This window comes from Thunnus thynnus, chromosome 7 (assembly GCF_963924715.1).
Source record: "Thunnus thynnus chromosome 7, fThuThy2.1, whole genome shotgun sequence".
NCBI lineage: Eukaryota > Metazoa > Chordata > Actinopteri > Scombriformes > Scombridae > Thunnus > Thunnus thynnus.
This window is the reverse complement of record NC_089523.1, coordinates 35531463-35558858: the sequence shown is the minus strand read 5'-3', so window position 1 is coordinate 35558858 and position 27396 is coordinate 35531463. Positions and strand designations below refer to the sequence as shown.

General features: G+C 39.8%; 1 protein-coding gene across 1 annotated transcript in view; it reads left to right on the top strand.

Annotated features, from left to right (window-relative positions):
* The window catches only part of col4a3 (collagen, type IV, alpha 3), a 67929-nt gene that overhangs the window by 22825 nt on the left and 17708 nt on the right, over positions 1-27396 (top strand). The window contains exons 17-34 of the mRNA XM_067595724.1: positions 1303-1356; positions 1709-1750; positions 2795-2876; positions 7772-7807; positions 8693-8857; positions 9597-9689; positions 9852-9947; positions 10189-10259; positions 12553-12741; positions 15474-15642; positions 17139-17231; positions 18050-18154; positions 18238-18332; positions 18432-18582; positions 21930-22043; positions 22124-22291; positions 22907-22996; positions 23120-23254. Of these exons, the coding sequence (XP_067451825.1) occupies positions 1303-1356; positions 1709-1750; positions 2795-2876; positions 7772-7807; positions 8693-8857; positions 9597-9689; positions 9852-9947; positions 10189-10259; positions 12553-12741; positions 15474-15642; positions 17139-17231; positions 18050-18154; positions 18238-18332; positions 18432-18582; positions 21930-22043; positions 22124-22291; positions 22907-22996; positions 23120-23254 (1948 nt within the window). The remainder of the gene's footprint in view (positions 1-1302; positions 1357-1708; positions 1751-2794; positions 2877-7771; positions 7808-8692; positions 8858-9596; positions 9690-9851; positions 9948-10188; positions 10260-12552; positions 12742-15473; positions 15643-17138; positions 17232-18049; positions 18155-18237; positions 18333-18431; positions 18583-21929; positions 22044-22123; positions 22292-22906; positions 22997-23119; positions 23255-27396) is intronic.

The window sequence follows — 27396 nt, the reverse complement described above, 5'->3', positions numbered from 1 at the left end:
CTTCATATTAACACTTTATGATGTCTAAGCATGCAACCTTCATTAATTCAAACCATCTACTGAAATAAAGTTTAATACTGTAGTGAAAGGAAATAAAGTCAGCAACACTGATGTGATTAGATTACTTTCAGAAACATATTTAAATATAAGTTGAACATAACTCTTACTCCCTAGTATAAAAGCATTCAGTGTGACTATTATTTAACAATAAAAGAAAACTTTAAATTGAAATTCTTCAAACATTATATCTTTACTTTCTATTACTTCAGAAACTTCAGTCTAATTTAACCAGTAAAATATGATTGTCTATGAGGTTAATAGATCACAAGTTTAAGTGATTTTAAAATACAAATACATGGTTATCAAATATCATTAACTATTAACATAAAGGGAATTTAACTCTTGTCACTAGAGGGCAGAATTGTTACCTGTAGTACAAAGGTAATAAAATCAAAGTCCTGTATCTCTTTAGTAGATAGTCACCCAACTATGAAAGTTATACTGTTCTTCTTGTATTTACATGACAATAACATGATATAAGTTGCATAATGATCAGACATTTAATTTACATGAATTTCAGGCTTCATTAAGTCCTCAGGAATGTGGGTTAAGAGAGTCTGTGCTCCATCTAAAGTGGGACTCGTTTTTCTCCTTAGGGTCAGTTTATGCTTTTAGTTCAGGCCATAAACTTTGGATGTTTGGTCAGAAATAATTTCTTAGGAGGTCTTTCTGAGTCTGTTGAGCATCACTGATCAAACCCCACTTAGAGGGTTACAAAGGTCAGTTCTGCAGGCCGAAGGTCTGCTCTTACCAACGAATCTGTCTTTTCTTCCTCTTAGGAATCAAAGATTAGTTCATACAACTAAAGAACAAGTGGTTGTCCTCCTACAGGTTCCAGAACCAGAACCAGACCTGGCCCAAACTGAACCATGTTTGTTGTCTGGTTGATGTCTGAACTCATCAAAGATCATCAGTTAGAGACAGATGCTCTACTCTGTCACAGCTCTGGAGGATCAGATGTGTTTGAGTCTCGCCAGTGTTTCATCAAACAAATACAGATTAATAATTAAATCTGATCACTTTAAAACTGTTTGATTATTACAATGAATCTGTGAGTTTTTAGGAATGTTTAAGCTGAATAGAAATAGATGCAATAGGCAATGTGGAAAGAAAAAACTTTAAACTAAAATAAAACAAAAGAACACGTTAAATGTGTGCAGCGTGTTCAGTATCGTCAGCGAGCGTCACGAGAGAGCAAGTCGACTGAACGTGAACTTTGTGTGCTTTTATTTGTGTCTGCAGGGAGACCCAGGAGATCGCGGGTATCTGGGTCCTCCAGGTATTGAAGGAGCTGAGGTGAGTACTGTGTGAAGTACTACTGCAGTACTACTACTACTGTAGTACTACTACAGTACTGCACCGCGAGGTGTCAGTGTTTATTCTTTATTTGGATCATCACCTTCCACACTGAAACAAAATACAACAAACTATTTAAAATCACGTTGATCAATAAAACAAGAAAGACGTTAAATACAAAGAAAAGCAAGACGACAGAAACAGAGAGTGAAAACTAAACTGTTAAATGAAACAAAAAGAAAAATAAAAACAATAAAAGAACAGCGATAACTGAAAGTAACTTCTTATTTTAGTGTGTTTTATGTTGGTGGGGAGTGTCACTACCATAAAGTGTGTTTGTGTTTGTGTTCAGGGGGAGAAAGGAGTCCAAGGACCTCCAGGTCTTCCAGGAGAAGTGAGTCTCAACTGTTCTATGTTTTTTTTGCTGATTTTTCTCTGATGAATACAATATTGACAGAAAGTCAAATTAAAGAGAAGCTTCAGCCTGTGCACAGGTTTTAGGCACTAACAGTAAAGTGAGGATGCTTTGAATAGTTTTTATTAATCAGTTAACTTGAACCAAAGTTGAGTAAACAGCAGAAAGCTAAAGTAAATCAGTATCTGCTGTGAGCAGCTTTGCCTTTAAAACAGCAGCAGGTACTCGGCAGGTCGGTTGTTCCTGCATCTTGGAGAAGTTCAACAGTTCTTCAGAGACTGAAGATAGATGTTTATGACTCTGGCTGGACGTTTGGGCTCGTTGTCATGCTGCAGATGATCAGACGCCTCCTGATGATGATGATGACCGTACTGTATAATATATTACATGAGATATAATATATAATATATAGATAATATAAGGGAGGCACTACAGATGCTGAAACAGACTTGTTTCTAACTATATTCTAAACCTATCCTAGTTCATTCAGTGTTGAATCCATATTTCTCCTGTTTTCGAGGAAAAACTCATTCAGGACTTTCAGTGTCTGCGTTCATGATCAAAAAGACTCGAGTCTGCTGTTATAGATCCACTTTGAGTTCACAAAGAGAACCTCAATCAGAGAAACGCTTCATTCCTCAAACCACGAAAACAACCTACAAAATATTAAGATGCTCAAAGATTTTAAGAAGAATTGTTGTCATTTCTATACTTTTAAAATAATGTAGTTTTAAAACAATACAAAAATCAGAATAAACACAGTTTGATGATAAATTATCAGAAGTTCTTTTTTAAATATTAAACTTTGTCCTGAGAAAAGATGTAATCTGAGGAAGTCACTCTCCTGCACTTTGACCTCAACATATGATTGATATCATGTTTACTAATTGATCAATAAAGCTGAAGCAGTTTGTTCATTGATCATAGAACAGGTCAACAGCTGACACAGACCTGGATGAAGGTGGGAAAGTCAGAAGGTGGGTCAGATATGTGATTAAGTATGTTTTGATGTGTTTTTCTCAGACAGTCTGGAAGAAAAGATTCCTGAAGGGCGAGCCTGGTGTCCCGGGGCCCAGCGGACCCCCAGGAGCCCCCGGAGAGCAAGGTATCATCAGGAAGCTTAACATCTTTAAGATATTCTTTATTTCAATCTTTGATCTCAGTTTCAATGCAAAAGAAAGAACAAAACTAGCAAACACGCACCAAAAACCATTAAAACAACGCACACAAAAAGGAAACACATGAAGGTGAGAGTATGTACAGTTCAGTTCCCAACAACGCACGAGGATCAGCCTCATCCCCGCCGTCTACGCCCACATTCAACCATACATGGTTGATTCAAAAGCCTTCCTGAATATTGATGTAGTTGTGGGATAGTTATGGGATAGCTGTGGAACAGTTATGAAATAGTTGTGCGATACCTATGGAATCGTTATGAGATAGTTGTGGGATAGTTGTTGAATATTTATGGAATAGTTGTGGGATACTTATGGGATAGTTGTGGAATAGTTATGGAATATTTAGGGGATAGTTGTGTAATCGTTGTGGGATAGTTGTGCGATACCTATGGAATGGTTATGAGATAGTTGTGGGATAGTTATGTAATAGTTATGGGATAGTTGTGGGATACTTATGGAATAGTTATGGGATCGTTGTGGGATAGTTTTGGAATATTTATGGGATAGTTATGGGATAATTGTGGGATAGTTATGGAATAGTTTTGGAATAGTTGTGGGATAGTTGTGGGATACTTATGGAATAGTTACGGAATAGTTATGGGATTGTTATGGAATAGTTATGGAATAGTTGTGGAATAGTTACGGAATAGTTATGGAATAGTTATGGGATAGTTGTGGGATAGTTATGGAATCGTTGTTTAATCGTTGTGAGATAGTTGTGGAATACTTACGGGATAGCTGTGGAATAGTTATGGAATAGTTGTGGGATAGTTATGGAATAGTTGTAGGATAGTTGTGGAATAGTTATGGAATAGTTGTGAGATACTTATGGAATAGTTATGGGATCGTTGTGGGATAGTTGTGGAATATTTATGGGATAGTTATGGGATAATTGTGGGATAGTTATGGAATAGTTATGGGATAGTTATGGGATAATTGTGGGATAGTTACGGAATAGTTATGGGATAGTTATGGGATAGTTGTGGAATAGTTACGGAATAGTTATGGGATAGTTGTGGGATAGTTGTGGGATACTTATGGAATAGTTATGGGATAGTTATGGGATAGTTGTGGAATAGTTACGGAATAGTTATGGGATAGTTTTGGGATAGTTATGGAATAGTTATGGGATAGTTGTGGAATAGTTATGGAATAGTTATGGGATAGTTGTGGGATAGTTATGGAATCATTGTGTAATCGTTGTGAGATAGCTGTGGAATAGTTATAGGATAGTTGTGGGATAGTTGTGGAATAGTTATGGAATAGTTGTGGGATAGTTATGGAATAGTTATGGAATAGGTGTTCAATGGTTATTGGATAGTTATGGGATAGTTGTGCAATAGTTATGTAATAGTTGTGGGATAGTTGTGGAATAGTTACGGGATAGTTATGGGATAGTTGTGGAATAGTTACAGCATAGTTATGGGATAGTTGTGGGATAGTTACGGGATAGTTATGGGATAGTTGTGGAATACTTATAGAATAGTTATGGGATAGTTGTGGGATAGTTGTGGAATAGTTATGGGATAGTTGTGGAATAGTTACAGCATAGTTATGGGATAGTTGTGGAATAGTTACGGGATAGTTATGGGATAGTTGTGGAATACTTATAGAATAGTTATGGGATAGTTATGGGATAGTTGTGGAATAGTTACAGCATAGTTATGGGATAGTTGTGGAATAGTTACGGGATAGTTATGGGATAGTTGTGGAATACTTATAGAATAGTTATGGGATAGTTATGGGATAGTTGTGGAATAGTTACAGCATAGTTATGGGATAGTTGTGGAATAGTTACGGGATAGTTATGGGATAGTTGTGGAATAGTTACGGGATAGTTATGGGATAGTTGTGGAATAGTTACGGGATAGTTATGGGATAGTTGTGGAATAGTTATGGGATAGTTATGGGATAGTTGTGGAATAGTTACGGGATAGTTATGGGATAGTTGTGGAATAGTTACGGGATAGTTATGGGATAGTTGTGGAATAGTTACAGCATAGTTATGGGATAGTTGTGGAATAGTTACGGGATAGTTATGGGATAGTTGTGGAATAGTTACGGGATAGTTATGGGATAGTTGTGGAATAGTTACGGGATAGTTATGGGATAGTTGTGGAATAGTTACAGGATAGTTATGGGATAATTGTGCGATACCTATGGAATGGTTATGAGATAGTTGTGGGATAGTTGTTGAATATTTATGGAATAGTTGTGGGATACTTATGGGATAGTTGTGGAATAGTTATAGGATAGTTGTGTAATCGTTGTGGGATAGTTATGGAATATTTAGGGGATAGTTGTGTAATCGTTATGGGATAGTTGTGCGATACCTATGGAATGGTAATGAGATAGTTGTGGGATAGTTATGTAATAGTTATGGGATAGTTGTGGAATAGTTGTGGGATAGTTATGGAATTGTTACAGCATAGTTATGGGATAGTTGTGGAATAGTTACAGCATAGTTATGGGATAGTTGTGGAATAGTTACGGGATAGTTATGGGATAGTTGTGGAATAGTTACGGGATAGTTATGGGATAGTTGTGGAATAGTTACGGGATAGTTATGGGATAGTTGTGGAATAGTTACAGCATAGTTATGGGATAGTTGTGGAATAGTTACAGCATAGTTACGGGATAGTTGTGGAATAGTTATGGGATAGTTATGGGATAGTTATGGGATAGTTGTGGAATAGTTACAGCATAGTTACGGGATAGTTGTGGAATAGTTATGGGATAGTTACGGGATAGTTATGGGATAGTTACGGGATAGTTATGGGATAGTTGTGGAATAGTTACAGCATAGTTATGGGATAGTTGTGGGATAGTTACGGGATAGTTACGGGATAGTTGTGGAATAGTTACAGCATAGTTATGGGATAGTTGTGGAATAGTTACAGCATAGTTATGGGATAGTTATGGGATAGTTGTGGAATAGTTACAGCATAGTTATGGGATAGTTACGGGATAGTTGTGGAATAGTTACAGCATAGTTATGGGATAGTTGTGGAATAGTTACAGCATAGTTATGGGATAGTTATGGGATAGTTACGGGATAGTTACGGGATAGTTGTGGAAGAGTTACAGCATAGTTACGGGATAGTTGTGGAATAGTTACAGCATAGTTATGGGATAGTTGTGGGATAGTTGTGGAATAGTTACAGGATAGTTGTGGGATAGTTGTGGAATAGTTATGGGATAGTTATGGGATAGTTGTGGAATAGTTACGGGATAGTTATGGGATAGTTGTGGAATAGTTACGGGATAGTTATGGGATAGTTGTGGAATAGTTACAGCATAGATATGGGATAGTTGTGGAATAGTTACAGCATAGTTACGGGATAGTTGTGGAATAGTTACAGCATAGTTATGGGATAGTTGTGGAATACTTATAGAATAGTTATGGGATAGTTATGGGATAGTTGTGGAATAGTTACAGCATAGTTATGGGATAGTTGTGGAATAGTTACGGGATAGTTATGGGATAGTTGTGGAATAGTTACGGGATAGTTATGGGATAGTTGTGGAATAGTTACAGCATAGTTATGGGATAGTTGTGGAATAGTTACGGGATAGTTATGGGATAGTTGTGGAATAGTTACAGGATAGTTATGGGATAATTGTGCGATACCTATGGAATGGTTATGAGATAGTTGTGGGATAGTTGTTGAATATTTATGGAATAGTTGTGGGATACTTATGGGATAGTTGTGGAATAGTTATAGGATAGTTGTGTAATCGTTGTGGGATAGTTATGGAATATTTATGGGATAGTTGTGCGATACCTATGGAATGGTTATGAGATAGTTGTGGGATAGTTATGTAATAGTTATGGGATAGTTGTGGAATAGTTGTGGGATAGTTATGGAATTGTTACAGCATAGTTATGGGATTGTTGTAGAATAGTTACAGCATAGTTATGGGATAGTTGTGGAATAGTTACAGCATAGGTATGGGATAGTTGTGGAATAGTTGTGGGATAGTTGTGGAATAGTTGTGGGATAGTTATGGAATTGTTACAGCATAGTTATGGGATAGTTGTGGAATAGTTATGGGATTGTTGTAGAATAGTTACGGGATAGTTATGGGATAGTTATGGGATAGTTATGGGATTGTTGTAGAATAGTTACGGGATAGTTATGGGATAGTTATGGGATAGTTATGGAATAGTTATGGGATTGTTGTAGAATAGTTACGGGATAGTTATGGGATAGTTATGGGATAGTTATGGAATAGTTATGGGATTGTTGTAGAATAGTTATGGAATATTTATGGCTCAGTGGCAGGAGCACAAATAACACTGCTGGTTTGAATGTTTACGAAAACATGGATCTATAATTACCATGTGATGTTAGTATCATTAAATGTGTGAGAGGATCATTATACAATCTGGCTTCAGTTCATCATCTGCGTCGCCAGTTTCCTGTCTCCAAAATGTTCTCACAAATAGATCAGAGTTTACTTACAGATTCTCAAATTTGTTTTTTTACATCAAGACTTAAGTGTTGGAAGTGGCATACGTCTCTTTCAGGCCCCGTTTTGTGTGCACACAATGGTTATAAATGTCACCCCTGGTCTTCCAGAAAGTCCGCCAATAATGCATAAGAAGAGGTACAACACCAGAATAAATTAAATACATTTTCAGTGTGTGTCCTGAATCATATTTCTGGACAATCATCAATGTTTAATTTTGTTTGTAAGCAGGAAAACTGATCTGAACCAGCATCAGCATCGATTCTGCTGTTCTTAGCATGTTGTCATGCTAGCAGGTCTGTAAAGTCATGTGATATGATGTGTAATCTTCTTCTCTGATCTCTTTCAGGACTCATCGGGTTTCCTGGACTGCAGGGGAAGCCAGGTATGAAAGGATTTGTAAGGAAGAGTTGTTAATGAAGGTGATTTCTGCTCATCCAAAGAATAATTCCAGGTCCACAGAGTAACTGTCTTCAAATAATTAGTATATCGGGCCCAGTTCAATCATTGTCACAGCATACAGAATACCGTAAGCAATGACAGACGACAGACAACAGTGTGAGATACCTTATATATGTTTCACGCCCAACATCTGGAACAACACTCAAATTTCTTACCGTACAATCTATTTGGCGAAGTGTCAAAGGCACATATGTTTTTCATAAGGAACACTCCACACCATTCCAGACATTATAGCTTTATGTCAGCATAAACTGACATTCATGATAAATATTGTTTTCTCTTCTTAGAGACTTAGGAACCATGTGACCCTTGGCCTCTTTCTTAACCTTAAACATATGTGGCTAAGATATATGACAAATTTATTTATTATATTATATATATATAAATATAAAATGTATATATATATAAATTTACACTGAATAAACATTGACTATTTCTAATCATAAAATACTTTATATCAGGATTGGTGGATTAATTGATCAGTTAATTGGTCAGTCAATGGACTGAAAGATAATCAATAACTAACTTGTCTCAGTCATTTCAAGAAAAAACTGAAAAATGTTTCCAGAACCTCATGTGAGCGTTTGAAACTTTTCTGTTTTAACTGAATAAATTTGGATGTTGGACTTTTGGTCAAATAAAAACAAAATGTTTGATGATGTCACCTCAATATTTTTGACATTTCATAGACTAAACAATTAACCAAAATGAATCAATAATGAAAATGATTTTAGATAAACCTTAATGTCTCTATTAAGTAAATAAAGTTGAAGCATATATAAAGAATAAAGACTGTTTTTCTCTTGAGGCGTGGGTCCTACCGGTCCACCGGGTCCCCAGGGGCCACCTGGCTCAACCGGACAAAAAGGAGAACCAGGAGAGCCAGGTCCCTTCAAAAGAGGGCCCCCAGGACAGAATGGAGTGCCAGGAGCTCCTGGAGCTGAGGGGGAACCAGGAGAACCAGGAATACCAGGTGATGGTCCTGGTCCAGGTCTTCTCTGATCCACAGTCTCAGATCATCTTTCAAGAAAAACAAAACATACAGTATCTAAAGCTGAGTTCCTCAGGGAGGCCTCATGGTGCCTCTGATGTTGGTACAGTATTCAGAGATGCACAAGTAATGAGTTTTTACAAACTTTTATATCGTACCAATATTTTAAAAATTATTAGTTTTTGGGAAGGAAAAAAAGTGTCAAAAACAGTTCGGACTTGTAGTGTATTAAGGTTACATCGCTGTCTGTCTATAAACAGCTGCACATCTGTCTGGCAGAGCTGATGAGTGGGCAGCACAGATGTCTGGGGTTTGAGACCCAGTATGGGAACCCTCCTTCTCAATATGGTTTAATGAAGAACACTTACTTTAACACTGTAATATCCTAAAATAGGGAGTATAATAAAAATAAAAAAACATTTTTTTCTTTTATTCGAATACAAATACAATAATTTTGCTACCTCAACAAATACAGATACAAATACTGCGCTCTCTGCACATCCCTACTCTGATGTTTGTATCAGACTTTATATATTTAAAGGAAAAGTTTCAGTAATGCGGAGCTCTCTGTCTTAACCAGAGTCAAATAAGGAGATGACAGTTGACGAGATTAGCTGAGCTTAGCACAAAGACTGAAATCAGGGGGAAACTTTAGTCTGGCTCCTTTAAAAGAGAAGATATCCTCAGCAGTGTGATTTAATGTTTGTCTTCTGTCTGTCAGACTTCCTGCCAGGAGACATTGGACGTCCAGGAGTTCGAGGTCTAAAAGGCCTGTCAGGATTTCCTGGGACCAGAGGAGGGGAGGGACAGAAAGGTGAGTGGGTGAGACAGGGCTTATGGTGTCACATGACATGATAATATGATATATGATGCTGTCTGTCTGTGGTCAGTTCCACTGAAGATTAAAATGTCAGATTTCTGAGGGGAGTTTGGAATGGGACTGTATGTGAATGATTGATTGATTGATGTTTGTCAGGTGAGAAGGGGGACGTCTGTGTGACCTGTCCTGTTATTTCTGGCCCCCCCGGACCTCCGGGTAAACCAGGAGAGCAAGGTGAAGATGGAAGGGAAGGTAAGAACCAGAAACACCTGATTTAAGACGTTTTTACTCAATTACTAACCCTAACCCTACTAGATTCTGAGCTAGATGACAACTTTTACCTTTCAAAATCAAAGCTTCATTATATACCAAAGTAAAAGTCCGTAGTTTGTTTGAACTGATTCACTCTGAGCCAATCAGCAGGATCAGTGTCAGTATACAGATGATAAGCAGGTAAAACACACCTGTCTCTGTGATGTCATTCTGTTTCCAGGTGCTGCAGGTTTTCCGGGGCCCAAAGGTCTCAAAGGAGGGAAAGGTACTAGAGGAGCACCTGGTCCACAGGTGAGCTCACCTCCACATTCAGTTCACCTACTTAAACTCTTGTGAATATGCTGATCACACTGAAGTCCCCGAACACACAAAGTGGATCCAACTAAACTCACTACACCTGCACACCAGCCTCTGACACGTCGACGTGTCTTTGAAAGCTTGTTTACCTGAAGTTTTACCTTTTTACTTCTATGTCTGTTGGTATTTAAGTGAAAGCTCATCATAAACTCCAGATTATTAGACATCTCTGTCTCTGTAACGCTCTGTGGCTCAGATCAATAGTGTGAAGGGAAATAATGTCTGTGATTATATAGAAATATATAAAATGTTAAGTAGTTGATCCAGGTTGGGGGAAGGGAGGGAGACTTTACAGACATGGACAGACAATGGTTTGTATGTATGTGTGTTTATGTTAGAATACTTTATGGTATTATAGACGTATGCAGGGTTGATGGTTTGCATAAAGACTGTCCTGATATATTCAATCTGCCCTCCAGCATTGGCAAAACACAAATTTGGCCACAAAAACAGAAAATAACGAAGCGTGCTATGACAGTGGACCTGAACTCTCCTCTCGCTCTGTTATCTGTGGCTGCAGATCTGTTTGTTTTAGGTGTTTCCGCTCAAATGCATCTTCCCAGGACATGAAAAGTTAAGCGATGATTGCGCTCTTCACACTGCTGGAGCATAAAACTAACAGCCCTTTTTCCCAAAAAAGTTCCAGGATCTTTGGACCCAGTCGGGCATTTTCACCACAGGAACTTTTTCAGGGAACCAAGAACTTTTTGAGGAAAAATGTAGTTTCTAGAGTGAGAGAGTGAATGAAATAAATAAACCTTTATTTGCTTGTTTCATGGTGGTTAAAGAGGAAATAGACTCTGAGATGACAGACGCAGTGAGTTTCTTTTTCCTCTAATTCTTTCATTCACACATCAGTCATCAGTAGTAACACAAAGAACAACAGGACGACTGTGTTGTTGACAGAACAGATGTTGGCAGCAGTGCAGGCGTTTTATTAGAAGATGAAGAAGAAGAAACACAATAACAACAATGGTGGACGGCTTCGTGCGAGTGTTGTTCTATTTATTGTCTGCTCTGACAGCTTGTTCAGAGTTAAATGTAGTCATCTATCACCTTTCTCTACTCAAAACTACGTGTCAGGAAGCCGCCATGGAAACAGAAACAGTATATCGTTTCTTCTTCACTGGTTTTCTGTGGCTGACTTCCTTGTCTGTCCTCTGCACATGCCCAGTAGGAGGAGAATGACCTGTTTTTAATGTGGACAGAGATATTTGCTGAAATGAGCTGAAACTCCTGCTGTGGACGCAGGTTGTTTTAGAGTTTAGCAGGTTTAATGTAGATGCAATCAATAACAGGTCACATATACATACACAAACACATGAAAAAGAGGCAGATACTCAAATGCAACAGTTGAAAACACAATAACACCTTAAAGATTTCTGCAGTGTGAAGAAGGTTAATGGTTGAAACTGCAGTTTATAATGTCGATGCTGGACACAGCATGTCGCCATGACAACAACACGTCCTGTCTGACCTCAGACGGTGACATCACACAACAGCAGCAAACAGCACAAAATAAAACAACTTATGTATCCCTGTCCTTCTATGCCAATGCTCTTCTCTGATCATCTATTTTTATATTTGTTCAGTAAGTTATTTTTAAACTTACTTGTTGCTCTTCATGTTTTCAGTTCTTTACTGTAGCTGATCCATAAGTTCACACCTTTCACTCAAATTCAAAGATTATCATGTAAATTCCTCTCAGATTATATCATTTGGATACTTTCTAGTGGTAATTGATTTTTTGCTCTATACATAATCTGAACCGTTTTAGAGCCTTTAGTTCCATAAACAGTGAGTTTGTTGGTTCTCTAAAAGTAGTTTTGTTTACAGTCCTTATGTTTCTCTTTTGAAGTGTGAAGATTGGATTATTATTTGTTTTATATGAATTTCCCCACACATCCACACAGCAAGTTATATATGTGACTATAATAATATAATGTACTTAATAATAGTAATAATAATAATAATGATAATAATATAAGTAAATTACAGCAAGTAAAGTTACTTCTGTTAAGTTGAAAAGAGGCTCAAAAGGAACTAAACTAAGAACTTTTGAGTTCCACCTCATCTGAAGAGCCGAGTAGATTAGACAAATTAGACGCAGGACGTATTAAAAAACAATGTTTGAAATATAATTTTATCACCTGAGGGAACAGCTGCTGTCCAAAGAAAATCACTGATGACCAGAAGTAGAGGCACTAACTGCCTGTCTGTCTCTCAGGGCTCCTATGGTATCCCTGGACCACCGGGGACCCCCGGTCCTGTAGGTGACCCCGGCATCATGCGGAGGATAGGACAGAAGGGTGAGTCTGGGGACCGGGGGGACCCGGGACCACAAGGCCTGGAGGGAAAAGACGGACCTCAGGGATTCCCAGGACTGAAAGGCATTAAGGGCCAGAAGGGGAACCATGTGAGTATCAGATCCACACCAGCCTCCAGGTGGCTGCACCCTATAGGCCCATTTACAACAATGGCTGTAGACCATAATGAATGCACTCTCTCTGCTGTCCAGGTTGATGTTTAGTTAAAACAGCTGTACACTGTAGAGCTGATGAGCAGCCAGCGTTGCTGGTGCAAATATTCTGTGGTGTTTTGGACCGGACGGGCTATAAAAGACCGCCTATTGTCTGTGCTGTTGTGTACAGCCTTTATAGACTATTGGAATAAATATCAAAATCTCCATATTAAAACTCTGTTTAATATGCAGGTAGTTGCAGCTGACATGACAACCCGTGGTTGTAGGTTCCTCTCAGGTTCTTCTCTTTAATATAACCAAACTTTCCAAACTATAACCAACCTTCTCTTTACTATAACCAACCTACTCTGAGGGGTTACGATCTGCAATGGAAGACGAAATCCAGAAAAGTAAAGCAAGTACAGTTGAGCCAAATACCATGTAGGCCCAGATGAAAAAGGGTTTCGACCCTCTCCTCTAGTAGAGGAACTGTGATTCCTGTTCTACATTTAAGAGCTACAAATATTAAAAATGTGGAAAACCAAATGTCAAGTTTACTAATTTCATTTGGTTCATGTTTTTTAATGGTTTATATTGCAGGGGTTGGTTAGGTACTCACTCCATTTTAAAGGAATATAGTGATTACGTAGAGGCAAATGGGTTCTGATATTTAAATGTATTTATCACTTCCCAAGCTCCCCACTCGCTTCTCTGTAGCTTAACCATAACGGACCAAACTGAGGGTGAATACTATTGATACCATTTCATTTGTTCCCTCAGTAGTCAGTGTTAAACCAACTCCACAACGCTCTGGATATGTATCATTCACAGAAAACCTCCTGCGTCTCGGTGTCATTTTTCTCTCAGTAGAACTCAAATTTAATAAATCAGCAGTTATAAAAATGTCTAAACTGCGTCGCTAAGGCAGACGAGCATTATCTGGGAAACATCATATCTATTCACTTTACATGGAGGTGAAATTAATACCAAATTATGTTAAATTTTGCAGAATAAGTTAGTGTCTGTTCATGAGAAACCATAAATGATCTTTTAGATGTTCACCAGTAAGCTCGGCTCCATTAAATTTAACAATATGTTAATGGAAGTTTTCCTCCAACTTTATCTGATCATATTTAAACTACATTTAACCGATGAAATGTTTACTGTTACATACGTTTTGAATGCAGTTGACACTAATCCTCCCTTAGCATGACACTAACAACATATTAACACAATGGGAAGTCCCATAAAAAATGGCAAAGCTAGCAGAGTTAGCATAACACTATTTAACTTAAAACAATTACTAGATGAGTACACAAAATGGTCTCTACGAACTCATAATAAAACAAATAAACAATGTGACAAGGCAGCCTTGAATTAAGACATGACGAACATAACAGTGCTAAGCTACAAGAAATATAGATCAGTTATTGAGTTATTGAGCGGAAATGAGGACAGCGCTACTCTGCCATTGCAACTACATTGTGGTGGGGGGGTATTATCCTAAAATCCTGTCAGCAGGATTCAAGCACTCTGCTGCCACCTAGCTTGTACAGTTATATAGTGCAGCAGCGTGGTAACACAACGGTAAAGCAGACGAAAGAAATGAGAAACGTCTGTAGGTGGACCATTACCTGGGTCAGAAACATGCTAGTGGGAGAGAGCATCAGGTTCGATATTTATGGAACCTACTGTGGCGGTAGGTGAGAGTGAAGTTAAATCTACTAGAAAATAATGCCCAGCTGGCCTGACAGGAGTTTAAACGTTAGGCTGTCTGAATGTAAGCCAGGTTTTTATGATCAGTCCACACCACAAACGGCGTCTCAGCTCCCTCCAGCCAGCGTCTCCATTCTTCTAAAGCCAATTTGACGGCAAGCAGCTCCCTATTACCCACATCATAGTTGCATTCAGCTGAGGAGAGGCAACAGGAGAAAAACACACGGGGATGGAGCTTTTTGTCTGAATCGTAGTGCTGGGAGAGAACTGCCCCAGTCAGAAGCATCAACCTCAACAATAAACTGGTGAGAGGGATCAGGTTGGACCAGGATGCTGCCGTGGAGAAGAGACTCTAATTCTGAAAAGGCTTGTTCGGCCTTGGACGTCCAGGAAAATGGAATGAAGGAGGAAGTGATCCTGGTAAGAGGTGCTGCAACTCTACTGAAGTTCCAAATGAAACCATGGTAGAAGTTAGCAAAGCCTAAGAACCATTGTAGTTGTTTTCAGGTGGTAGGTGTAGGCCACTCTGCCACTGCTCTGATCTCATCCTGATCTGTCTTCACCTGCCCACTCTCAATGATGTAACCTGGGAAAGTGACGGTACTGGCATGAAATTCACACTTCTCTGCCTTCATGAAGAGCTTGTTCTCCTAAAGCATTTGGAGGACGTGGTGGACATGGGAGATGTGGGGCCAGTTGCATAAACTTAGTTTAAGACTAATCTTGACCTTAGTCTAGTCTTAGATTGTCAGGTTAAACTATTCTAATTAAGCCTGTCTGTTGCATGAATATTAAGATTGACTTAATTTGAGATAGGAAAGTTAGCCTCCTCTCCCCCTGGCTAAGCCTGAGGAGAGAGCTGTTTCTGATTTATATTATACTGTAGCTGGATAAAGTTTTGGGACATCCAGTACTTTCTGATAAGATAATAAATGCTACAAGTTGCCATATTGAGGTTCATGTTTCTACAGGGGCCTCCTGGGCGTAAAGGTGACAGGGGCCCTCTTGGAGAGCCTGGTCCCAGAGGACTAGTAGGACAGATGGGACCTTCAGGACCTCCTGGCATTGGGGCTCCTGGATTTCCAGGACTGCAAGGCAACATGGGAGTTGTGGGACAGCGAGGAGATCCTGGAAAACCAGGTAAGACTGTCCAGTTGTGGTCTGGACTGGAGGAGGGACACCGGGCATCTCAGAGGACATCAATCCTAACTGTCCAGAAATGAGGAGAGTGACACGTTTGGTTCTAGTGTCAGTAGAAGACGTGACAACTTTTAATAAAACTTTTTTAATGCAGTAAATGAGTCCAAACTGTGCTGAGATTGTCCTGACACGTGATGCTGCAGGAGACATTCAGGCAGACATGACGACCTTATTGAAGGACAGCAGTCAGGTGTCCATATGAACAGTGAGAGAGGTTTTCCTCGCTGTGTCCACACACTCATTCAGTGCAAAAATGCATTTAAAAGTTGATCTCATTCATTCATTCAAAACTTTATTTATACAGGGAAGGCCATGGAGAGTAAGCTCTCTTCCTCAAGGACACCTTGAGTACAAGGTGTATGTGTGGTGCATAATATTTAAAAGCTGATTTTCCAATCTCAGTGCCAACACATTGATTTTCCAGGACCAAATAGTCTTGGGACCTCGTGCAGTGTGGAATCAAATTTAAATGAATAGGACGTGTCAGGTACCCAGGAAGTTTGCAGAGGAGAGCTTTGTATATAAATAGGATGCAGTGCCGTTCTCCTCTCGATGCCAATGACTGCAACCCAACATTCTCATAAATAATACAATGATGAGTTCTAATGAATCCCAGTTATGGGCAGAATGGAGAGGTTTAAGAGTAGAAGCAGGAGCATGCATATAATCTATGGTCTGAAGCTTCTATTCAGCTTCAGCAGTCTGATTTAGTCATATCAAGTGGATATCTGACACATTTACAGTCTTTTTAGCATCAGATTCCCTCTTTGTGTTTCCTCAGACAGTGTTTCCCTGTTGAGCTGCAGGTGGAAGTATAGTAACAAAAAGAGGAACTTTGGCACTAAAAAGACTGTAACGTTGAAAGATATCTACTTGATTTGACTCATTTGAAGCTTCATATTAGCTTCAGATAAACTTTTAAATACATTTTTGCACAGCAAGATTATGATTACAACAAGAAAAACAGGTTTCACTGCTCATTTGGGCTCCTGACTGTTGGTTTAAAGCAGACTGGAAAAACGATGAACTTTAAGTTTAAGACAAAGACTGAATACTTTTAGAGACAAACACCTGCTGTCCCTGCAAATACTGATGTCCTCACAGCATCTCAACAACGAGACGCAACTTATTTGAACGCAAATCTTAATGTATTTAAAATCTCTTTATTCATTAATATTTTCATCTGTCTATGATGTGATTTCCTTTTTGTTTCTTTAAGTCTTTGACAATTATATACTTATATTTGTACTACTTTTTAAGATTAGATAGAAGTTATTATATTTTTTTCATATGACTCCCTTTTCTAGTTCTCTCACCCAGTTATTCTCATGTCAGACAATAAATGTCTCTAAGTTCTGATAAACCTGATGGACTGATAATATATTATGTTTATTTTACAAATATATTATTTGTATGTCTGTCTGTCTGTCTTTCAGGGGAAAAAGGTTCTCCTGGTGAGATTAAAACCAGTCCAGGAGATCCGGGCCAGAAAGGAGAGAAAGGTTTATCTGGAAACCCCGGACCTGAAGGTAAGACCACCACAGAAATTAAATTAAAAAATAAAAACATGGGTAACGCTTTATTTTACAGGTCCCCTAATTTTACACCAATTTCCTGGAATTGCATTAGAAACATATTGCTGCTGATTGCAGGTTGGCAGCTTCTGCCATCAGCAAGTGAACGTTGACATTATAAAGCGCTTTGAGTGGTCAGACGGCTGGAAAGGTGCTGTAGATGTAAATAGCTATTGAACGGCTCATTTTTAGGACAGTTGGTACAAATTATAAGTAAAAAATGAAAAAAGTGTTAAATTGGTCTAGTTGGTAGGGAACCCGCTCATTATATTCGGGTTCACATGCAGATGCTCTTTTTCAAATTTCTCAACAAAGTAGACTTTTGACAAATCTTTAATTGACAGAAAATACTTAGTTTTAGTAGTTTGTGTCATTTTATGTTCTAAACCTGATATTAGCATATTAGTTTTTTCAATAATGTCCTAAAAGTAACTTCTGTGTAACTGTTAATTCACATAAACCTTTCAAATTTCTTTGAGATTTCTTTGCAAGAAATGTTACAGTTACAGAGCAAATTAACATATGAACCCAAATATAATGTGGAAATTAACTGTTAAATACCAGCATATTACTAGAGTACTAAAAATAAGGGACCTGTCAAATAAAGTGTTACCTCAAATTGTTCTTTTGTTTTTTTTGTCAATTTAAACATTGAAAATGTTCTCTCCATGTTTTTCTTCACATGTTATGACGTGAATCATATTTGTGTTTTAGCTTCATCATGTTCTGCATGTTTACCTGCTGATTCACCTGTTGTTTCCTGCTGGTCTCAGGTGTGACGGGACGTCTTGGTGATCCAGGATCTGTTGGGCCAAAGGGAGAAAGAGGAGAAAAAGGGTATTCTGTCCAGGGGTCTCCAGGCTTTCCAGGGGTCAAAGGTCAGGTTTAGGAAGCCTGTTGAAGACAGTGCTAAGCTGATTGTTTAGATGAAGATGAAGATGATCATTTTTTATCTGTTCAGGAATGAAGGGTGTCCCAGGAGCTCCAGGTGTGCCAAGTTTTGGAATCAAGGGACGAGCGGGGCCATCAGGGCCTCCGGGGATGCCGGGCCCCAAGGTAACATGGATGCACACACGGACAGGAAATCATTTCCAGGTGTTTGAACATTGAACTGATGTCGTCGTCTTGCTGCTCTGCTGGTCTCCATGGTAAAAGGGGGACGCCGGTATCGGATTCCCTGGCCAGCAGGGCAGGGTAGGACCCCAGGGAGAAGATGGCTCCGTGGGACCCCAAGGAAACTCAGGGCCCCCAGGACTGAATGGAGCGCCAGGACCTCCAGGACAAGATGGACCACCAGGACCCAAAGGTAGATTTACTCAGGATGTCCACCTAATACTGGACTCTCAGACTGTCCGCTTAATACTGGACTCTCGGGATGTCTACTTAATACTGGACTCTCGGGATGTCTACTTAATACTGGACTCTCGGGATGTCTACTTAATACTGGACTCTCAGACTGTCCGCTTAATACTGGACTCTCGGGATGTCTACTTAATACTGGACTCTCGGGATGTCCACCTAATAATGGACTCTCAGACTGTCCGCTTAATACTGGACTCTCGGGATGTCTACTTAATACTGGACTCTCGGGATGTCTACTTAATACTGGACTCTCGGGATGTCTACTTAATACTGGACTCTCAGACTATCCGCTTAATACTGGACTCTCGGGATGTCTACTTAATACTGGACTCTCGGGATGTCCACCTAATAATGGACTCTCAGACTGTCCGCTTAATACTGGACTCTCGGGATGTCCACATAATATTGGACTCTCGGGATGTCTACTTAATACTGGACTCTCGGGATGTCCACGTAATAATGGACTCTCAGACTGTCCGCTTAATACTGGACTCTCGGGATGTCTACTTAATATTGGACTCTCGGGATGTCTACTTAATACTGGACTCTCGGGATGTCTACTTAATACTGGACTCTCAGACTATCCGCTTAATACTGGACTCTCGGGATGTCTACTTAATACTGGACTCTCGGGATGTCCACCTAATAATGGACTCTCAGACTGTCCGCTTAATACTGGACTCTCGGGATGTCCACATAATATTGGACTCTCGGGATGTCTACTTAATACTGGACTCTCGGGATGTCTACTTAATATTGGACTCTCGGGATGTCCACGTAATAATGGACTCTCAGACTGTCCGCTTAATACTGGACTCTCGGGATGTCTACTTAATATTGGACTCTCGGGATGTCTACTTAATACTGGACTCTCGGGATGTCTACTTAATACTGGACTCTCAGACTGTCCGCTTAATACTGGACTCTCAGGATGTCTACTTAATACTGGACTCTCGGGATGTCTACTTAATACTGGACTCTCGGGATGTCTACTTAATAATGGGCTCTTAGGAATAATAATATACTCCATACTCTAATAATGGTGTAGGAATTTGTGCACTCAAATAGCTTCATGATCTTATGGGAGAATTATGAGTTATTATTGCGCACAACTCCAACATGAAATTGTTCGTCCAGCGACATAGGTCATATTAGAGTAGGTATAATAATAATCCTCCTTGTTGGTGACACACATGAGGTCAATTAGAATTATTATTGTTATTAATCTTGATTATGATTTTGCGAGGGTTTAGGTCTTTTAAGGTTAAGTGACTGAGATGTAAGCACAAGAAAACACAAACATTTTTACTTTAGTTACATACACATTTATTACTAATACTACAGCGAGGAAGATATTCACAAATGCTTTTCATTTATTTGTAAATTAATTTAATGTATTCACAGATTTTTTTTTTATTTGTTTGCAGATCCGTTTTGTATTTGCAAAATATTTTTGTGAGTTTATAAATCTTTTTTTGTATTTGTTGAAGGTGTTTATATTTACAGATTACACATTTACACACAGATTGTCGATCTGTTCATACAAATCATTATGGAACAAATCTCTCCATAATGGAGGGTTTGCAGATAACTTGCTTGGAGTCTGGATCTTGTAATGATGAGTATGAGCCCCTGGTTTATTTTCTCCAAGGCTTGATCCTCAAGTCATGTGTCATGAAGTGACTGTTGCATGTTATTGCAGCCCTGAGCCAGTAGAGGGTTCCGGTACCATTTTTCATTCAGAGGGATTATGTAGCGTCTTATGCAGAGTGTTTATGGCAGTAGAGAGAGGAGTTGTACCCCCATGTTGGTCATGTTGTAATGTGGTTATGACAGTTCCTATATTAAAGCCAGCTCAACTGAATATAAGTGTCACATCTGATGATGAATATCCCAAGATATCACATCATGACTCTAGACTTTTGAGGTTTCACCTATTGTTCTGAATCACATCCTCAGACTTGCAAAATGCAAGCTTTCAACTATCATGGCAGAAAGCAAGAGGGCAAAGATAAAAGCAAGAAGAACCAGCAAGAAAAACCAGCGGCCTGGAACATCAGCCTGGAAGAGCCAGCATGGAGTCTCAGATAAGACACTGTTTTAAAGTGTCAGTCTGCTCGCCCAGAAGGTGCCTCCTGGCCGATCCCAGGGGTTGCAGAGTCAGTCCCCTCCTGTTCGTGGACAGGCGGGTTCAACTCCTGAATACAGTTACTCCATTAATCAAAGTATTTACAATTTAACAATTGCATGATTCCTAATTTCACATTTTTGATAGTAGCTGTAGCACCCTGAGAGTGAAACAAGCAGAACAGTGTTATCAAGGATGATGGGATTATGTTGGTGGTACATTTCTTGGCTTTAAGGCAGTGGAATAAAAATCTAACTAAAGCACACAATAACACACATATGATACACACTCGCATATCAACACACATATTAATTGTCCTTAGACAAAATCCAAAATTACATTTGTAAGTTCATGGGCTTTACAGTCCTCTGTTCTTGATCTGACTGCTAACGGCAGGGGTCCATGCCATGTGAGGGTGTGTGTGTGTGTGTTCTGGTAAATGTCTGTATGGCATATTGTGCAGCATGTTTTGTGCCTTATGCTGGTTTGCTCAGTGATCAGTTCGTCAGTTGGTTATTCAAGTCCTGAAGTTTAGAGTCCACAGTGGGATTAAAGCTGGTGGCAGCTCGTCTCTGAGTGTGACTGGCTCTTAGAGGTGAGTTATGATAACCGATGGTGGGGGTCGTTTATCCAGATGGTTCTACCAGTTCACACTGGGGTGTGAATTGGTCTTCCCATCTTGCTACTCTTGTAGCTTGAAGGATCAAAATGTGGTTTGGGTCAGTGGTCTGGTTTGGTGAGGAGATGGGGGGTCATAATCTGATCTTTTCTGTTATCAGAATGTTGTTTAGATGGTCAGTGAGGAGTTTGGGACTCTCAGTTATACATTACTGGCCAGCATTCCTGGGGGGTTGAAGAAAGCGTTGGTCTGTTGTTTGAAGCTGCTACTGTCTGCCTTCGAAACATGCAGGGACTTACAATGGACTCTCAGGATGTCCACTTAATAATGGATCCCCAGGTGTCCACTTAGAGGCAATAACAGACTCACCGTCACCTCGTCTTGTTTAGTGTTTTTGCTCACAGGTGAGGCTGTTGTCTCATGTTTAGTCACATTATTCCAGTCCATGTTTTAGATGTATAATAATAAGTTGTTCCTTATTATTGTTCCAGGAGAACTGTGAGGTCAGAAGCATGGAACTGAAGGTAACTGAAGTGTGTTTCAGGTTGCAGTGGTCAGGATGGCTTACGTGGTCCAATGGGCTTTCCTGGACGTTGTGTACCTGGAGCTCCAGGACCTGCAGGAGACCAGGGCCCGGTGGGCATCATCGGCTTCACAGGTAACAGCTCTGTTTATATGACTTTGTAACGTAGAGGAAACACACCTCTGTCTCAGTCTAACAGATATCCTGTCATGCAGGACCCCGGGGACCAAAGGGTGTGAAGGGGGACCCTGGGCTACCGGGCATAGGAGAAGTGGGGGCTCCAGGGCCAAATGGGGCCCCGGGATTTGATGGAGATCCAGGACCAGTGGGAGGCATCGGAGAGAAGGGCCTGAGAGGGACCAATGGGGAGCCAGGAAGCCCAGGTAAGGAGGCATGGTCACCCCTCCCCCTGCTCCGTTAATAAAGGCCTTTAACCCGACGTACTGTTCAGGTCACATTTGACCCACTTTTACTTTTGAGTGCAGTAAAAACACCCCTGAAATTCTGAAATCTCAAATTTCCCCAGAATATATACAAATGTAAATATTTCACAACTTTATTTATTTTTGTTCAGCTGATTCACATTTTGTACAAACTTTAGAGAACTCCGGGTACAATCTGACCCATACTTTTATCAAAAATCACATTTCACATTTGTTCTTCACATTCAATAACATTCATTTAAATTATGAATCATCATGTTAAGTTCTCATGTTTTAAGTAACATAGGACCATAATAATAATATATAGTGTGCGTATGAATGTTTTCTCTCTTTAACAAATAGTGTAAAACCTAAAGAATACACTCTTTCTGCAGGCTTCATTAAACATTAATCACTCATTTATTAATGACTGATGACATATTTTTGAATGAAAAGTAGATTTGTGGTTGAGAAATGAGTTATCGAGACTAATTATGAATCAGAATATGAACAGTGTGTGAAGGTTAAAGGTGTCAACAGTCTGCAGAATAAGACTTTTACATATGTGTGTTTCAGGTATCAGGGGGAACATGGGTCCTCCAGGAGTCCTTGGTAGGCCAGGAGATGATGGAAAACCAGGAGAAACTGGAAGACCAGGACAAAAAGGTTTAATCTAAAGATCAATCAGTTAATCAGTCAGTCAATCAATCAGTCAATCAATCAATCAATCAATCAATCAATCAATCAATCAGTCAATCAGTTATTACATTGTATCTGTCTGTCTCTCAGGTGAGATGGGTGTAGATGGGGGCAGAGGCACTCAGGGGCCCCCGGGGCCTCAGGGGGACCGAGGGGAGACCGGACCGAAAGGACTACGGACCGCTGTGGTGATGTACGGAGATCCTGGAGACCCTGGAGCGCCTGGTAATCTATTCTATTCTATTCTATTCTATTCTATTCTATTCTATTCTATTCACTTCAGTGCTGCATAATTTGTGTTGCTGTGAGAAGCTCGTCGGTAACATTTAGTTTTCTGGACTCCGTTTTATTGTCCCTTAATATGTTTTCACCTTGATGTTCTGTCCTCTGCGTCTTGAAGGGCTGTGATTGTGTAAAACAATAAACTGATGGATCAGGGTGATGTCGGACCTACTGTGCTGTAAAATTACTCACTTCCATCTCTTCGCTCTTTTTAAGTTATTTGAAATGTTGAAACTGGCGGCTGCAGAGCGAGCGGCGTTGAGGTGGAACTCGTTACTACGTCAAATCAGATCAGCAGGAAGCTTCATCATGAGCGCGCCGCCGCGCAGCGCTACGCTGAGTGCGCACTAAACTCCTGTAGTTGCAGTTTGCATCACAGCTGGATGACGAGCAAAGCAGCACACTGGAAGTGTTGCTGGTTGCTCAGCAGCTAAAAAGTCTTTACAGCCTTCCAGAGGAAGGATATTTACGTCGGGAACGGCTGAAATTCATTTTTGGAGATGATCTTCCCTCCGTTATCGGCAAGTGGTTGAGTGTGTTCGGTACATTTCACAGCCGACTGTCTGCTTAATGAGACTCAGCACGCCGCAGGATTTAACCCTCACATACTGTTCATATTCTCACCCATGATTAACAACCATAATAATTACTTCGATGAGTGTTGGTGAATATGAAAAATGCAACATTTTTGAATGTTTTTAATGTTTTAATGATTTTTTAAATAAATGTGGGTCAAATTTACCCCCCTCTGTGTACAAAAATATACAAAAAAGTTTAAATATTTTAATTTTGTATATTTGTATGAGTGAGTTTTGGAAAAGTCATAAAATTTCAGTGTAAAAGAAAAATGTGTTTTTACAGCTCTAGAATGTAAAAATGGGTCAAATTTGAGCTGAACAGTCTGTAAGGGTTAAAACATGGTTTCTTTCTGTTCCTCAGCTAAAGGAATATAATATATTCATGCTAAAGCTAAGCTAACGACCTCCGACTACATTTGAAAAAGGAAACTTAGACACGATCTCACCGCTCCGAAACATCCTGTTAAAGTTTCAGTTGTGCAACAGGTTCTCCCTTCATTCAGGATCAGACTCCGCTTCACAGACGCTGTATACTGTCTTACATCTCCCGCTGCAGACATTACTGCAGGTAAACATACTGCTGCATTCAGTAGGTCCCATTCTGATTGGCTGGGGTGAAGGCTAGGGCCACACCCTCGACCTTTACACGCCATTAGACAAAAACGTCTTCACTAAATGTCTATCTGATAGTGCTGTAGCTAAATTTAATGAGGCAATTCCATCAGTGTTGAATTCAGTGCCATGTCTCAATACAACAGAGGATTCTTATGCTAATTTTAGTCCCTCCCGAATTGATAATCTTCTTGATAATGCCGCAGGCTCACTGCAAATCACACATAGAACATAGAAACATAGAAAGCCTTTATTGTCATTGTATTGTAGATACAACAGAATTAGGAGTGCTACTCCTGATTGGTGCATTAAAAACACAGTGCAACATAGTCTCACACAACCACACGACAGAAGTCCTAAAATAAATAAATAAATATATATAAAACCATAAGGTGAATCAATGAAAATAGGTGTAGAATACACCAGAGTAATATGAAATATTGCACATTATGAAATTCTTGATAATGATATAATAAAATTGTACTTCAGGAGAGTAAATATTTAGTGGTAGCACAAGGACAGTTTTCATATTGCATGCTGAGTTGATTACTTCTTGATGGAGTTTACAGTGCAGATGGCGTTGGGAAAGGAACTGTTCGAGTCTGGTGGTTCGTGTTTTTAATGATCTGTAGCACCTGACGGAGGGCAACGGGTGGTGACCAGGATGTTCTCTCTGTACTTGTCCTGTTAGATCTTAGTGCTGCATTTGACACCAGTGATCATCACATTCTATTACAGACACTGGAACATTTAATTGGCATTAAAGGAACTGCATTAAGCTGGTTTTAATTTATTAGATCAGTTTCAGTTTGTACATGTTAGACACAGAGTTCCACAATATTCTGTGCTTGGACCAATACTGTTCACCTTGTATATGCTTCCTTTAGGTAATATTATTAGGAAACACTCCATAAATTTTCATTGTTATGCAGATGATACCCAATTATATTTATCAATGAAGCCTGATGAACCCAATCAGTGAACTAAACTCCAAGCATGCCTTAACGACATAAAGACCTGGATGACCTGCAATTTTCTGCTACTTAACTCAGACAAAACTTTTTTTTTTTACTATATTTTATTGGGAAGAACATTAAGTTTACAATTTACAATTTACAGTTTCATTCAGCAGACACTTTTATTCAAAGTGACATACATCTAATTGCTGATGCAACACAAGCAGGGATCTAGTCAGGAGAGAACAACATGAGTAAGTGCCATAAAGTTTGAGTCCAATAGGACGGAGATGCCAACAGGTGGTGCAAAGAGGCAACGCATAGAGTGCATAGAGGCATATTTTTGTGTGTGTGTGGTTTGATTTTTTTGTATTTTTCTTTTTTCTCTACCTTCAGTCCATCAAGTGCAGAGGTGTTCATGAAAGAGTTGGGTCTTTAGTCTTTTCTTAACAATTGAGAGGGACTCTGCAGATTGAACAGAGTTTGGGAACTCGTTCCACCACCGGGGAACTACAGAGCAGAAGAGTCTAGCTGGTGACTCAGGGTCCTGTTGTGGTACCAGGCGCCTTTCATTGGCAGAGTGTAGTGGGGGGAGGGAGTGTAGACCTGAATGAGGGAGTTCAGGTAGGCGGGAGCTGTTTTAGTTGTTGTTTTGTAAGCGAATGTCAGGGTTTTGAATTTGATGCGGGCAGCAACTGGGAGCCAGTGGAGGGATATGAACAGCAGGGTGATGTGCTGTTTTGGGCTGGTAGAAGACCAGACATACCGCTGTCTTCTGGATCATCTGCAGAGGTTTGAACGTGCATGCGGGGAGGCCTGACAGTAAGGAACTGCAGTAGTATATGTGTGATATTACGAGAGTCTGTACCATGAGTTGTGCTGCCTGCTCAGACAGGTAGAGTCTGATCTTCCTGATGTTGTACAGGACAAACCCACACGACCGAGCCACGTGAACCTTAAAGGTTAGCTGGTCCTCAATCATAATACCCGAGTTCCAAACAGACTTTGTGGGCATGAGTTGTTTTGATTTGAGCTGGATGCTGATGTTATGTTGTATGGAGGGACTGGCTGGGATGACAAGGAGCTCAGTCTTAGAGAGGTTGAGTTGAAGGTGGCGTTCTTTCATCCGTGCTGATATATCAGCAAGACCTGATGAGATCTGAGCCAAGACTGTGTGGTCTTCCAGCAGGAATGACAGGAAGAGTAGAGTATCGTCAGCATAGTACAAAATCATACAAATACAACACAAATGGAAATAATTGTCCTTCCATATTTTGTTATATCCCCCCTGGCCTCCTCCCACACAACCCTTGCCCATTGCTGATGCAAAAAAGGTAAAAAATAAAATAATAATTAATAAAATAAATATTAATGACAGTAAAAACAATTATTCAATTCAACTTCAATTCAATTTTATTTATATAGCGCAAAATCACAACAGAAGTCATCTCAGGGCACTTTTCACATAGAGCAGGTCTAGACTGTACTCTTTAATTTACAGAGACCCAACAATTCCCCCATGAGCAGCACTTGGCGACAGCAGTAAGGAAAAACTCCCCTTTAACGGGTAGAAACCTCAAGCAGACCCCGGCTCTTGGTGGGCGGCCATCTGCTTTGACCGGTTGGGTTGAGAGAGAGAAAGGGGGGGGACACAGAGAAGCAGAACAACAGTAACAGCAACAACAACAACAATAACAATAGATACATGACTAGCAACAACAAACAGCAGCAACAGCAGGAGAAGGACATCACCATGTCAGGGCGGTCCCTGGGGTTTCCTGCGGATGAGAAAGCACAAAGAACTCCGGGGAAGAAGTCAAGTTAGTGACATGCATTAATGGTAAATGAATACATACAGATGGAGAGGAGGAGGAGGAGAGAGGAGCTCAGTGCATCATGGGAAGTCCCCCGGCAGTCTAGGCCTATAGCAGCATAACTA